This window comes from Trachymyrmex septentrionalis, unplaced genomic scaffold, assembly GCF_001594115.1.
Source record: "Trachymyrmex septentrionalis isolate Tsep2-gDNA-1 unplaced genomic scaffold, Tsep1.0 scaffold83, whole genome shotgun sequence".
NCBI classification, from domain to species: Eukaryota; Metazoa; Arthropoda; class Insecta; order Hymenoptera; family Formicidae; genus Trachymyrmex; species Trachymyrmex septentrionalis.
The window spans coordinates 2,079,542-2,095,900 of NW_017306018.1; the positions used below are offsets into that span (position 1 = coordinate 2,079,542).

General features: G+C 38.1%; 1 protein-coding gene across 1 annotated transcript in view; it reads right to left on the reverse strand.

Annotated features, from left to right (window-relative positions):
* Nucleotides 1–1,643: 1,643 nt before the first annotated feature.
* Nucleotides 1,644–16,359, reverse strand: part of LOC108755106 (tribbles homolog 2) — a 27,184-nt gene continuing 12,468 nt past the window's right edge. Inside the window, exons 3-4 of the mRNA XM_018497913.1 lie at nt 11,297–11,604; nt 1,644–4,272 (exon numbers count right to left, since the gene is read on the reverse strand). Coding sequence (XP_018353415.1) covers nt 3,813–4,272; nt 11,297–11,604 — 768 coding nt within the window. The 3' untranslated portion in view covers nt 1,644–3,812. The remainder of the gene's footprint in view (nt 4,273–11,296; nt 11,605–16,359) is intronic.

Genomic DNA, 16,359 nt, shown 5'->3' on the forward strand with positions numbered 1-16,359 from the left:
TACAGAAACAAAAGTCCCTTAAACGCACCTAGACAATGATTGAATACAATAGGATTTAATCGCGTCGAACTTACGTACAAATTCAACGTCGATGGATGCGCGCGGCGTTTTGTACCCTGATTGAGAATGATACGAGGAATAATACCGCATCTGGGTTACCGTGCCCCGTTGCGGTGCGCGAATATTATAAAATAAAAAGTAAAAGAAGAGTCTCTCTCTCTCTCTCTCTCTCTCTGTCTCTCTTCACTCTCGCGGAAGTTACAAAAAAGTTCGTGTAGATAGATAGGTAGACGGGTATCTTTAAATACAAGAACACATGGTACTTTCGTCGAACGTGAGGGAACGAGGTAAGGATCGAGTCGCAGTCTCAATCGACAAACCCGTCGTATCTGGAGCTTTTCTTTCTTCAATTTCGATCCCAAAGTTTTCGACAAGCTACGAGATGTTCCTCGTTGTCCGACGCGGATTCGATTCGAGTTTCACATAAGGCTGAACTGTACTTCAACAATCCCGATTCTCATGTCTAGTACAATGTTCCCCGAAATCCCGATGTTTCGCGAAACAAGCGACATTCCGTAGTCGTTTATCATAGGGTGTTTTCCAATTGATTAACGTAAACAGAAATAAACAAAATGTAGCATTGTGTAAGATTTCATTTCTCAATTAGAACAGAACGTGTGTACGCTGTGCATGGTTTCGGATAGTTGGATTAAATGTAGCTTTTTCCATCTGTATTGAATGAAGAAAAGCAAAAATGCCGGCCACCCAACGTCCTCCAATCTCTTCTTCTTCTTCTAACAGTCCCCTATATGATTTCCGACTGAAGGATTTCCGACGCTTTATTTGGATCACAGTACCATGCGTTAATTTGATCTTATAATCCAGCAAAAACCTCCTTGGAGAGCAGAGGTACTTTCTTCAACCTTATTTATAGTCACCGCGATTAGTAACCTGAGGTGCATTCCAAAAACTTAACTCTGTCAACTCCAAATATCTTTTATCCTTGTTCAATATTCGGTGAATAACAAGAATAAAATGATATTCGAATTGACAGAGTTTTGGAACGCATCCCATATTAATTGTCACGAGAAAACACAAGCTTATATAGCCGATAATACTTGAGCTGTTGTGTCGACGATTACGACATAACTTGTGCCGTATGCGTGGAAGTGTCTAGTGATTTTACAATTGAAAAGCACCCATAGAAATTTCCACCCAAATTAAACAAGCAATTTTCTGGAATATATATATATCTAAACTAATGAATTTTGGTTCATCGGAATCGAATTTCGATTCTGAAATTATTTGACAACATTTACAACATTGACAACTTGGTTTCCCCTCGCAACTATTTTATCGTTTAAAAAGGATCAAAAAATTCTATTTCGAATTAGTCTCGTCTATATGAGATGGCGGTTTAAATCTCGATTGCTTAGCTTTAAACCTAGTCTTGACTCCGGAAAACATTTCAGGAGTACTATTTTGGGCACGTCTACCGACGACTGCAGCATCGGTGTTCCTTTATTTAACATCGATATTAAAGTAATTACAATATGATTAAACCCACCATAATAATACGAAGAGGAAAATAACTTATAGAAATATCATGCTACCTGGCATTGATGCAAATAAGAATGTCAATGTCTGCTTTGGAATTTTATTCTCATAATTGACTTGCGATGACAAAAGTGTCTACTGAAAGTAGTCGAGAATTATTCGTAGTTTTATATCGCGATCGAAGAGTCTTATTCAAGAGAAAAGTCCTCAAAATGGGACGCGCAGCCTCATGTGCCCAAACTTAAAAAATATCGATCGTTCGCTTCGTTTGCTTTTAAAATCGGAACCTAGTGAGCCGTACATATATACGTCGCGCAAGCGATGACTTTAGAGGTCTGTATCAGAAGAGAGTAAATCTTTGATTCATTAGAGAGTTACTTCTACCTGAAAACATTGCCATTGATGAACACATTTATATATTCATGGATACTCTGTCGTGCGAGTAATCCAGAAGCGTATTCTTTTATTGTTCTTAAGTTAGAAATTCACGGTGCAACGTATTTTGCGTTTTCTCTAATAAAGTTAATTGTATAGGCCACACGTCCAAGCAGTCTTGAACTTTTTAGGCAATGTTTTCAGGTCGGAGAATGAAATTTTATCGCGCTCAAACGAGAAATTTTCCTTCCTTCAATGTTTGCCTAGTATATATTTGATTGATTCCGTGATATAATGATGACAGGTAAACGGGCATGCAGGAAGAATGAGTCGGATTTAAAATTAGAAATTCCTTTGTTAAAATTCATTCGACCTATTCTAAATAAATGTTTGGTCGTTATGAGGCGATTTATTTTTTCGCGCTGAATCATTGTATTTTCTCTTTTGACTGCGTGAACTTTTAACTTTGCATCCGACTCAATCTCTGATCCCATTCATATATATATTCATCACTTTATACTATACACTATACTATACAAAGCTCACCGGTTGTACTTGAACTTACGATAAGTTCCACGTCCCTCGCTTATATTTACATAACTTTATTTGTGTGTATAACAGACTCGCCGATATAGCGTGAAAAATTATCCGGGTAAATACGTAACGCGAAATACGAGAAAGTCGAGGATGTACTCGGGTATGTCTAACGCACAATACAAACATCAAATTCGATCGTTTACATTAATTAATGTACATGGACTTCAGAGACAGATGATCGCAAGTAACCGCATAACGCTTATGAAAGAACCTGTATATTTCGTATCACATATATCGCTCAGAATCTGTCAGATTCTATCACAAGGAATTCGCGCGTGCGCGCGCGCGAATATGTCTGTACGCAACAAGGCAAAATATTTCTTGGACCGGTAATGGCAATGTTTCTCGAATCTAAGATTCTATATAGCCGATAGACTTTTTTTTAGAGACTAATCACTTGCGTCACGTTGCCTCCGAAATTGCCAGCGGAGAATGACCAAAATCGAGACGCTATTTTACAGAGGATCCCCTCAATTACTTTCTCTGTTCGGCGCTTCAACCGCGAGTTGTCTCTGGACTAGAGTGAGCTTATCTTTATATAATGGAGAGACATAATATCATCTTATTCAAGGTTTCGACATCGTTTCGACCTTTCAACTCGCAGGCTATAGCTTTAAACGAGAAAAATAATCCAGGGCATTGTATTCAGGATAGAGACTTTGGTTACTCTCCTCTATGTAAAAATTCCATTGAGAATGATTACTCTTCTCACGTTAGGTACGCTCTATTTTCGAAGCTTATTCTAGGCCGTCCCTCGACCGGCGAAAAGAGGATTCTTAGTATTTAGCCGCATGTGCCTCCACGAGGTACAAGGATCAATGCGATTCTTTGATCCAAGTTGGAGACTGTGCGGCTGAAACTTCTGTGAACGAAGCGTGTAAAATCAGCTGCCGTTAACAGATTGGTTGACACATATATATATATATATATTTTTTTTTCTTTTCTCAATTTACGAATCTTTTAAAGTTAGAATTTTTTATTGAATATTGCTCCTTTAATAATAGTTAATTTCATTCGAACCTTCGCGTGTACTTTTTTATCGAGCTCTTTGAGAGATAAGACAGTTTCGCTTTTCGCCGATCCGCTCATCTGCTACTGCTCTACGGGCACAGCCAATGTGTTAAAAGAAAATCATCTCGCCTTTTTTCTTCTTTTGATTGCGCTAACTCCCTCCTCTCGGCCGGAGGACTCCATCCGGCTGTCGGCGCGAGAGAAGCACTAGGATGAGACAGAGTGATGCCGTCACGCGCGGAATAATGATTCTTCCCCCGAAAGAGAGAGAGTCAGTCTTGTTGAGGATCAATAGATAGTTCTGGTACGATTTGATCCTGACACGAGGACCTGCTGCTGGACGTAGGCGTGTGTAATCGCAACGGCTTCGACAGCCACGGATGCAGCGACACGTCCTCGGCGTACGGCCGCTCGGATGGCTCCTTTCGCAGCAGCGAGCGAATCAGGCACTTGGCGCGTGGACTCAGGCCCTCCGGCACGGCGAACAGGCCGCGCGAGATCTTGGCGAAAAGGGACGCGTGCTCGGCGTCGTTGAACGGATAACGGCCCACCAGCATCGTGTACAGTAACACGCCCAGCGACCAGATATCCGCCGCCTTGCCGGAATAGGCGCGTCCGGAGCGCAGCACTTCCGGCGCGACATATGCTGGACAGCCGCGCCGGTCGGTCAGCTTATCGTCGTCGTTCTCCACGATCACCGCGTCCTCGAGACTCTCCAGACGAAGTCGCGTTCTGGAAAAAAGAAACGTCCGGTAACATTCGAAAATATTCGTCGAAATTGCGGTAATCAATTTCTCGCGGTTTGCCATTGTCTTAGAGATAATCGAATTGCATATCCTAACACGGAAAAAAACAATTTTGCTGAAGTATTTAAAAATTTAGATATAGATAGATAGATACAGATATAGATTTAGCAAGATATAAATATACATATATAGATGTAGATTTAGATTTGGCTAACAATAAGTATAGATCTGGAAATAATTTAATTTGAACCCTCAAAATAGTTATGTAGGACGCTCAAACTGGTTGTTACACTGAGGAAAAAGAATATTATTCATTTGATTAAATTAATTGTTTATTTGACTGAATTAATTTCATTATCTTGATTTTTCTCATTGGAGAATGTATGCATTTAAGTCAAATATAATACGTTTACCTTAAATTAAACACACATTCTTCATCGAAAGAAATAAACACTAACCAGTAAATTAAACACACTAACTACTAAGTTAAATTAATTTAACTTTTTTTTTCTTTTAAGAATAGAATGTTACACCCTTTTGCAGAATTGTCATCAACGTCCAAACGTCCTACATAAATATTTTGATGATTCAACATTTTCAGATCTGTATTAAACTAAACTTTTTGATACTTTAGCAAAACCATTCTTTCCATCCCTTTAGTCTTAATTTATTTAGCTCTTTAGACGTAAAACATATTATTCAATAGTTAGTAAGCGTATACCAGATGAACAGACTCACCCAGATATCGATAAGATTAAAGACCCTGCTACGTCTTTCTCTCAAAGGAATTGTGAGTAGAATACTAAACGTTGCATAAGATTTACGATCTATTTTCCTATCGTCGTGTGAAATTCATTCTGCGTGTCTGAGACACGCGTTACGCCAAGCCCTGCATTTATTATCGACCAGTTATGATCTACTCGCTGCGCAAGTTTACGAACTAGAAGCTGAGGATCATGCAATCTTTTAATGCGCGCGTTCGAGAGAGAGAGAGAGAGAGATCCTCGGGTTCGCCTCGCGCGTGTACTTTAAGTGCGCGCCCGAAGGCAAGGTATTTCAATTTAGCAAGAGGACATCGCGATTGAGCCATCGTTCTCAGCCGTCGTCATCGTCGTCGTCGTCGTCGTCGTCGTCGTCGTCGTCGTCGGCAGCGTGAAATAAGACGCGACGACAAACACAGGAGGAAGAGAGAGTGAGAGAAAGAGAGGAGAGCGCTGCGCTGCCCTGGCCGGTCGCTGCGTTGATCAACCTGCAACGCGGAAGTCGCGCGTGTACGTAATATTCTTGGCTCTTGGGTAACTTCTGAGCTCTCCTTCGACACGAGTTCTCGTATTCTCGCCCACAATATTCACTCGGGAGAAGGGACAGCGCTCGGGAAAGCGCCACGTATTCTACATCGTATCCTCCTACAGAAATACATTCCTGTACTTGTCATTTCTTTGAGTCATTTCCAGTAGAAGTATATTAGCTTTACGGGATATTACGACTGCTGGTTGAAGGTATATAATTTATTTTAAAACTCGTTGTATTTCAGCGGGTTTAATAAAATAATACGAATCGAAAGAGGGAAAGTAAAAAGAGATAAATCCCGTTTAGTAAATCGGAATTGCATTTATTTGGAAAATGGAGTTTTCGTTGGTAAAAGCTTTCGCATTCCATCGCAATTTATTATTAATACAGTAACGTTATTTTGTGAATACGGCTTTGTGCATTTATCACCATAAATGAAGGGAAACAAGAGAGACGTTTTCACTGATATAATAATTAATAATAATATCAAAGGAGTCACACACAAATTCTACATCGAAGAATTCCATTTCTCTGATTTCCAGACAAAATTTCATGATTTTCTCTAATACTTCCAATGATATGTTGAAATTTTTCTGTACTTTTTTTTATCAAATATTTTGTTGAGAGAGCAATTTAACGTAGCGATGTAAATTGCTACTGATGTTACTGACACCGCTTGCATTTAATTATTAAATTAGTAGTATTTCAAAACTGCGTAGATGCACATATTAATCTTCTTCAAAGACAAGAATTTCAACTTTCCACAAAATCTTGCGACATTTCCCTGACATTTCTCTGAGCTTCAGTTTTATGACAACCCTGATCAAGTTACACAATGTAATCCATCGTATTCGCAGAATACAATGTGTTTATTTGAAAGGAATCATTTTTCAACGAGACCAAACGCAGCAAGGAAAATCTAGTTCAGCCAGCGCGCATTTTTTCGAAGAGACTAATGAGACGGAAATGCGCCTTCGGTGAACGCACGCGTCACGCGAGAGAATCGTTATACGATCTTGACAATCCGAACGAGTGTCAATGGCCTCGTCTCTCTCACGAGCAAATGAATCGAACGAACGCGATGGCACGCTAGGCCATTCGTGATGAACCAAACGCGGCCGCCACGAAGAGAGACAGACATAGATAGTGAGAGAGAGAGAGAGAGAGAGAGGGGAGGGAGGGGGAGGGGGGAGGGTATCGCACAGCTTTCTTCGCAAACTTTCACTCGGTCGCAGCACGATATCGCTCCGGGTTCAAGAACCCCTCGGCGGATACTAGGCGCGATGATGATTTCTTGGACAGCTCGTGAAATTTTATGAACGTCGAGAAAACGTTGATATTCGAAGGCATCGGTCTTTCGAGGCAACGATCTCCGTTTGACACCAAACGCGAGCACAACGTCTCGTTTCTTCGTTACGTTACAATTGAGAAGTCTAAGGAAGGACCCGCTGATGCGCCACATGCTGAATCATTAATCAAGCGTCATTAATCAATTAACTGCGCTCGCGGGCACTCGGCAAATTAATGTCTCTAATGACAAGGTGAATCTTCTCGAGATAATTTTCATCTCACGATTATATTAATCTTCACACTGTACAAGGAAAATCCGGAACTAATCATCGGCTGTATAGATGCGAGGCTTACGTGGATACTCGAACGAATCACATGATCCATCTCGCGGATGTAGAAATTATTTTCTTTTTTTATTTTTTTTTTTCGAATATTTTATTCTAAAATAGCCATCCTATAAATACGTTAAGATGTCGAGTTGAAAATTTGAAATATTATATATTCATATGTAGTGATTATAATCCACACATAATTGTAAAATAATATTATTTTAATCCTTAAACGTCACACTACGAGAATAATACTATGACATACTTATCCAATTCGATTGCTTGTGACTTTCATAAAAATAAACATATTGTAAAACATTTTTCTTCAGTCAAAACGCCAGATGTTAAGGTCCAGTTTTTCATTTTCTTATTAACTTGTATATTTAATCTGATGATAATATAAAATTGTGTATATATACATATATATTGTACATATATATATATATATTCTTTAATTATACAGTTACTGTCACTAAATTAACGGTTTTATATAAAGTTACCAGTATAAAACCATCAGTTTAATAATTGATCATAGTCAGAAAAACACAGTTTTTACATTATCATTAAGTTAAGTAAAGTTAATTTCAAAACATAAATTAATCAGAAAATAAGAAACCCAAGGAACGTAACATTAAGCAAATATATGCAGTCTTGATATTTACTAATAAAAAAGTTATATAAGCAATAGAAAAAGCACTGAAAAAAGAAAATCAGATATGTCATACCGAAAAGGCGTTTAAGAGTTAATGTTTCATGTAAATATTTAAATAAATTACACGGATATCCGTGCGAAATACCCGAATGCAGGCCCTCAGGTCAACGTCCTAGATTTACACTTTCAAGAATAGAGAGTGTCTCGGGCGCAAGAATTAAACGAGACTGACGATTTTACTCATCGGGATCATTAACCTCACGAATGACTGTCTAGTCGATTGAATTCGGCGTCGGACTAGGCCAGCTTAATGCTCAGTGTAGTTGCGAAACGTAGTGCGTAGAGAGAAATTCGGCCTCGTGATCGCATTGTGTTTTTCGTCAAGAGCTAACGCTACGTCCAACGCCGTCGTCGACGACAACGATGGTGACGATAACGACAATAATGACGGCGCATGTTTTTTATTGAAACACGCGCGTGACGTATTTAGCAAATTATCATAGGTCGAACTCCATACGCGAAGGCGCATCCGGGAAAAGACTGATTTGATCGTCTTGATCCGCCTATTGTCAGCCGATGAGGTAAAGAGAAACCCACGCGAGAGAGAGAGATCCACGAGCGAGACGGAAGATCTCCGTGCGCAGAGATCTTGGCGAACTTTCGAAAAGGAAGAAGCCGTTCGCAGTTCGAAACCAGTAATTGCGAGAGTGATTTCTTTTAAAATCCTATACTGACCAAATATAGTAAATTTTAATAAATAATTCATTTAAATACTACTAACTAAATATTTACAGTATTATCATTCTTTTATTGAGCAAATATTTATTGATATCTAAACATTTAGTAAATGTTTAGATAGAATATAGCGCATGCCGATTAAAGTTTAAATAAAGTAAATAAATATTTGCTCGATAAAAAAAATGACACTTAAATCAAATTAATAGTTCTTGTACCAAGTACAGATATACGTTTATATTTAGTAAATATTTAATTAGTACTACTCAAGCAAATATATTTATTAAAATTTAATATTTATATTTCTTTTCAGTGTGAGACTTAAGAAAGATTTATGCCTGTTTTCTTCAATGCAGATTAATCTCTGTTCAACTTGCTGTTCATCTTTTTCTAATTTTTAGAACTGTAATAAAAAAAAAGATTAAAAGTCGAACTGAGATTAAAGCTAATCTATACATTGGAATTGACAGGTATTATTCTCGTTTCTATCAATGTAGATTAACTTCAATCTCGGTTCAACTAACTTTCGTCGAACTAGAAAAAGATGAAGTTGAACCGAGATTAAAATTAAACGACATACTATACATTGGTAGAAACGACGGTACCATGTCCATTTAATCTTGGTTTAACTTGCTCTTTATTCTTTTCTAATTTTTAGAATTAGAAAAAGATGAAGTTAAACTAAGAATTAAAGTTAATCTACATCGTTAAAAGTCGCCATTAATTTATTACATTGGCCAAGCTTATAGAATTGAGCGCACGCCGATTAAAGTTTTCGGGTTCCCATTCGATAATAATTCTTATTATGGACTATTTCATTACAGATACCGAATTTTGCGCATTATTGTATTCTAAGGGGATTGCGCGAAACTAAGAGGGATTACTCGCGAGGAAGGCTCGCGGCAACTCTTCCCTTTCAGAGAAAGGGAGGAAAGTACATCACGCTCCGTCTCGGATGTCGGCCGTGTCGCGCCGTGCCGCGCCGGTGAAACGAGCCGAGCCACGCGTTTCCTAATTATACCGACGTTTCAAAACTCCGCCGCAGCAGCCGATGAACCAATATGCTTTTCTGGCTTGCAACATTCCCCGGACTCTCCTTATTCTTACGTACGCGCGCGCGGGAGCAGCAGCTCGCCGCGCTGTAGGAATGCGATTGGCCAACAACGGACCCCGACATACGAGTCGATCTCTCGATTGCCCGGCATACACACTGTACACGACACACAACACACGCCCGTTGGCTCGGCACGGCACGGCACGGCTTTGACTCGCTTGACTGTTGCCTGTATGTATTGTACATAGGCAGCCTGACCTGCCTGTCTGCCTGCCTTCCGCAGCGGCACGTGGGTGCGTCGTACGTTGTATCGCGAACAGATAACGCCGCACCAACCGAGCCTCGCAAACACACCCTAAATCACGACTCGACGTGAAGTCCTACAGGAATATAATGAGAGCGATCGCACTGTTAGTAACTCGTAAGGATTTGCAATGATTCGTTCATTACGATGCATTAGCGATGCTTTCCGATGCACCTGTTTGGCAATGAATCTTTGCCTGAGACACAGTTGAAAAGTATAGGTAATAGGAACAGGGAATAACAGATTTCAACCTAGCCGTGTATTCTGGTATATGCGATTTCTGATAGGTCGTTTGTTATTCCCTCCTTCTATTGCATGTGCTTTTTCATTATGCATTAGGTTTATGCATGGTTTCGAACTTGACTTTACGCGAACTTAAATTTGGTTTGAGTCGGAGAAGTTACTTAATTTCATGTAATTTGTACTTGGTCTCGCATTTCTTTTTGTCACAGACAGGATCGTTTCGTATCGCTTGCCTCCGTCAAGCTTAAGAAATCACTGGCTTCGAGGATCATAAATTAGACGTGATGTTTGTATGATTTTGTAATACGTTTAACTTAATTAGAAAGTGATTGATATCAATCAATCAACACACTTCACTTTCTCTTCCATTTCGATATATCATAGACATAGAATAATGTGTGCTCTTCTATGTGTACTTTAACAACGCTTTCTTCCTTCTTCGAACGAAAACACAATGTCACGCCCGCGATACGCGATAAATTTCGTATTTATTTCATTTTCATATATCCCAAGTATTTCTTTCCAGCGCCGAGAACGGAGAGGTTATTCGCACGAGAAAAGCACACTCGGAGCAATCGATTTCCCCTTCACTCGGAAAAGCGAAGGCGAACTCTGCGCTATCGATACACCTTCGCTTCAATCCGGATGTATGTCACTTATCAACTTTCAATATACGGCTTCTAATATGGCTTCTATTATTTCTTTTTTATCGAACATCAGTTTGAAATTTACTTCGTTATTACATATATAAGTATAATAGACATCCATCCAACTAGGATAAGAATACTTGATAATTTGAAAAAAAAAAGAAAAAAAAAAGAAACGTTTATATTCCTCCTTCATAACGCTTCAACATTTTTTTACAGCGTTACAAATTATATAATTGTATAATTATATAATTATTTGGTTTTAAAATAGAAAAATAAAATAGTTCAATTTAAATCTAGTCTACGTAAGGGGGGGCGTAAAATTAATAATTCTATGTTAATAAAATATTTCAAGTCCTACTTTCACAAGCTGATCATTGAGTGAGTTAAGGTGAAGTTTTTTTTTTTTTCTTCAATCGCGAATTTACTTTAAAGAAGCTAAATACTGAACTAGACGGATTCTCACCTCGCTTCATCGGCGAAAACGAACTTCCGGAGCTTGAGGTCCCTCAACACGACCCCGTATTCGTGACACGTGGCCACGGCCCTGGCCGCCTGCCGGAAGAGCCGCCTTGCTTCAGGCTCGCGCAATCTCCTGCGTGCCCTTACGTAGGCGTGCAGGTCACCGTGATGGCCCTCCAAGAGGAGATAACGCCGGCCTCCAGGTACACCGGCCTCCACTACACCGGCCACGCCGCTCGCCGCGCCGGTGCCCTCCAGACGAAGGTGGGCCTGCAGTAACGCCTCGCAACCTTTGTCGCCCACGGTCAACGCCTGCAATCCGGAAATGCAACGGAGTCAGCAACGAAGGCAATTGCAATGAGTACTGCCGTTAAAAATATTGTTAAAATACGCCGGAAGTGAAACTCCGCAATCTGCGTCAAGATTTGTCAAATCTGTATTACTAGATAGATGTGTTTCATTCCTGATTGCAATTACTAGTCATAATTGATTAACTGATACAGTATTTTTCACATCTGCATTTTATTTAATGCGTTTAAACGTTAAATACGAAGCGCCTTACAGTTCCGAGGGTTAAGATGTTGAACTAACATTCATTTAAATTAAATTAAATTATGTTTTCAGAAATAAATTGAGAGCCGATAAATATTTTTCGCAATAAGTTTATTACAATTTTTAAGATTTGGGAAAATTTGGGGGGGGATTATCAGAATGATTGTGTGAATCCGACAATTTATCGGCTCTCAATTTTTATTTCTGAAAAAATAATTTAATTTAATTTAAATGTATGTTAGTTCAATCATCTTAACACTCGGAACTGTAAGGCGCTTCGTATTTAACGTTTGAATATTTGAGTTCCATTTCCAATCAGATTGTTAATGTATTTAACTTTTAAGTAGGTAAGATGCTCAGAACATCCCACAAAATTTTATTTTTATAGTTACATTTTTTGATAATACAGTTACTTAGTGTGTATAAAATTAAATGTAAAAATAATGAACTTTAAGACTTTCTGGACAAGGCTGCTTTTTATTTTCCTTTTTCAGAATAAGGTTTTTACGATGATTATTGCGTGAGATACTGTGATCACTTACTTAAAGGTTAATATTCCTGATTAATAAGTCTTTATTCCTAGAATGGGTTTCAATGTATTTGTATATGAGTTAAAAGCGGATTGTAGAAGTTAAAAAGGATATGCTTCTTTCTTTTAACAAGTATGACGGAAATTCGATATACCCGGCTGTATTAATTTCTGTGTTCAATTTCGATTCGAGTGGAAGTGAATTTTATCGTAACGAGCTTCCAATTATTCCAACGGATATCCGTAAGAGAGCACTATTCACTTCGCATATTTAAATGGCGATTATTAAGATACCGTGATTCTTTATCTAGTTTTACAATCCCGAGGTTTGAAGCTGATAAAATTATCATCCGCTCCAATTTTTCCAATTATTTTAATTAACCGAGTTCAGATTTCAAATTAAAGTAATTTGACACTGAAGCTATACATATTACATATATTATAATTATCCATTTGGCACAACTTCGATTATAATTAACCCTTGATATAATATAACAAATGAAAAAATAAGAAAGGGAGCAGAATCTAATCGGTTGTGTGTAGATTTGTATATGCATTATTTATTTATTAATAATGTTTTTTTTTCGACTCTTGCCAAGCAAAAAACTTCGTGTGTTATGAAAACTATCATACAGTAAACGAAATCGTCGATCACTTTTGAAACTCTACTCGTCCAGCTGTTCATCTCTCTGGCTCGTGTCGAAACCTGACACCGTTTCGACATTCGAGTCCCATTAGTTTAATAAGAGCACCGTGCATTCTTTACGAAATCACCCCGATCGGCCACCGGACGCGCTTTTGTAATGCCTCGAGAAAATGCGCCCAAAACTCGCTCGCGGTTTTTGGTAAAAGAAGAAAGAAATCAGCTTTTTGGGCGAACTCGACAGTCAATTCAAATGTCATCTAACTTTTCAGCAACTTGTCAAGTGTGCACTGAGAAAAAAAGACTTAAAAATATGTTTATTTTTCATTCCAAAATCCTTATTTAAATCCTCATTTAAGTACGAAATAAAACTACTCTTACAAATAAGCCATCTATTTTATTTTTTTTTACAATTAATAAGAAAAATAAGATATTTACAGAAATGTATAGTCTGTCATCAGATTTCTTTACAAGCAATAAATATCGAAGAAAATGTATCACAAGTAACATTTGCTTTTGAATATTTCAACTTTTTTCAGTGTGCAATATATAATACTTAATGAATGTACGGAATAACGATTATCTTTTTTACATGTTTTGCAGAAAAATTTTTTTCACGCGAATTCGTCTCCAGTCGAATGAAACTTTGCAAGTATACGGAGTGATCGAAAAATATGAATAACAATGAACGCTTTCTTTTATTATACGCGTCCTTGTCTCGCAACTATTTCGAGAAGAATTGATGGCTTTAGTCTGGCTACGACCCCCTTTCTCCGAAATAACGCTGACCCCTCTATTTCTTCTTCCTCCGAAATCACAATCGCGGTTCGCACAGCGTGGACACGCTTGCGAAAGCGCGTGACGCTCTCGTGTGTAATCATCAATTAAATTAAACGACCGTGGCTTTAGAAGCGATTATGAATAACGGACAGTGTGTGGCGATACGCGACGGATGTCACGAGGAGAGAGAGAGAGAGAGAGAGAGAGAGAGAGAGGCGGGTGCGAGGTGACACAACCTTGTGTTTGTTCACAACGCCGATGATGTAAGCGACTCATTGTATAACGCGTGGCGATTGTAAAATGTTAGTGGAAGACGCGGTGGGGAGGGAAGGTCCACGCTAAAGATCCTATTATATCAGAATCTGACCCCACAAGCGAGCATCTTGTCAAAATCCTACAAGAGAGAAAGATAAATATATAATTTCTACCTATATATGTATCTATACCATTTATCATCTCACTTTGACTTGTACACTGGAAAAAAAAAAAACAAAAAACAAAATTGTAATAAATATTTGTTCGAATGAGATTCCCAAGTAAATATTTACTAAATTTAATAAACACATATTTATTTGATACAAAAGTAATTAATGTGATTTAATTATCTTCTTTTTGTTGAGTATAAATATTTATGTGCTTGTAAGTTAATGTTTACTTGGTACTATTCAAAGAAATGTGTATTAAGATTAAGTAAATTTTCTTTTAGTGTGTACTTGTGTCTAATTCTATGATTTTAATTAAAATTCTAAAGTGAAGTTGGAATGAGATAGTTTATGTACAGGGAGAAATTTATATACTTTTCCCTCTTATATGATTTTAACAAAATTATTCGTGGCTAGATTCTGATATAAAATTTAATCCACGCCGGCTCGTAATCACGTATTATGCGACAGTTCCCTTCGAGCGAGTTGCAAAGAGAAAGAAGAGAGCGAGAAAAATAGGGAGAAACGCGAAACATTGAAGTCCTTCCGCGGATATGAAATTCCGAGATGTAGACACGATACGGTACAAATAGACATAAATAAACATAAACGAGGAACAGGAAACGACTTGCGCGCGTGTTACGTTTGCATATGTACTTTGATCTAACGAAATCCGTCATTATCGATGCAAGATGCGGATATAAGTCTCGGTTTCGCGAAACTTCAAGTTAAAGCGCTTTCGATAGAAGAATCGCATGGGAAATCTAGAATAACAGCATGTTATAAATGTTGGAAGTATTGACGGTTCTTACTATATACCTATTTCCATCAATGTAAATTAATTTTAATCTCGGTTCAATTTACTCCTCATCTCTTCTAAAGATTAAAGAAAAATGAAGATACGAGTAAGTTGAACTGAGATTAAAGTTAGATCTATATTGATGGCAACGGGCATTAAAGAGCTAATGTTCATTTCCATCAATATAAATTAACTTTAATCTCGGTTCAACTTAAATGCAATGAAAAGAATAGGCAATAGGAAAGGGAATTTTAATATTTTGATAGAAATCTCTTATTCTCTCTCTCTCTCTCTCTCTCTCTCTCTCTCTTTCTCTCTCTCATGGGCTTTATAAAATAACCCAACTTTAAGTCTTAAGCCGTAAGAAATTGACCAATCACAATCGAACGTGAGAAGAATAATCGATTACGATTAGCCAAATTCTTACGACTTAAGACTTAAAGCTTAGATAATGGGCTACTGTAGAAAGACCATTAATTTCTTTCTAATTCTAAAAATTAGGAAAAATAAACAATAAAAATAAAGAGTGTAAGTTGAATCAAGATGAAAATTAATGAGCATAAGCGAATAAATTACTATTACAAAAATGATGAAAAATCAAACGTCTTGTCAGTAAAAAGGACATAATCATTGAAAAATAAAAAAATTCAGAATCCTATCCTTCACGAGAAAAATAATATTAATCTATAAAAAATAGAAACGATCATTAATGACCGCTCAATACTTTAATGCTAAAAGAGGAAAAAAAAACCGATAGGTTTTCCTTTATTTTTCGACATCCTCGGCGTACTCAAAATATCTCAACCTCAAATCGTGGACGAGCGATTCTATTGAACGGATATCTCAAACGGAAATCGTTTTTCTTCTCCTTTCAATTAGGGAAAGAGGTCGTCTAGATAAGGATTAATTGAGTCTTCCTCTAGGAAGTCGTAAACGTTTCCCAGACGGACACCGTTCGGTTGCGTCGTCGTTGATCTCGCAACGAGCTTCACGGTGGAAGCTTCGATCGACCCGAACATTAGCGAACCGTTACGTCCGCATGCTCTATTATATAACGCCACGGCAGTTGGATGGAAACTCGGCAGCTGCAGTGCGCCGCGGATGCATCCACGTGCGATGGCGCGCTGCGTCGCCTTTATATGCCGCGCCAATGCCGCATTATACAGCAAGAAGCTAATTCGTGATATTGCCATCGGGTATTGCGAAACCTTGGGTTATTTATCGCGTTAGCCATTTGTGCCGTTATTATATAAGAATGCCGTTCGGAATATCAATTTCTGTTATAAATAATACCTTTTTTCCCTCCGCGCGGTAAGAAAGCAACATTTGAGAAATAAGCAAT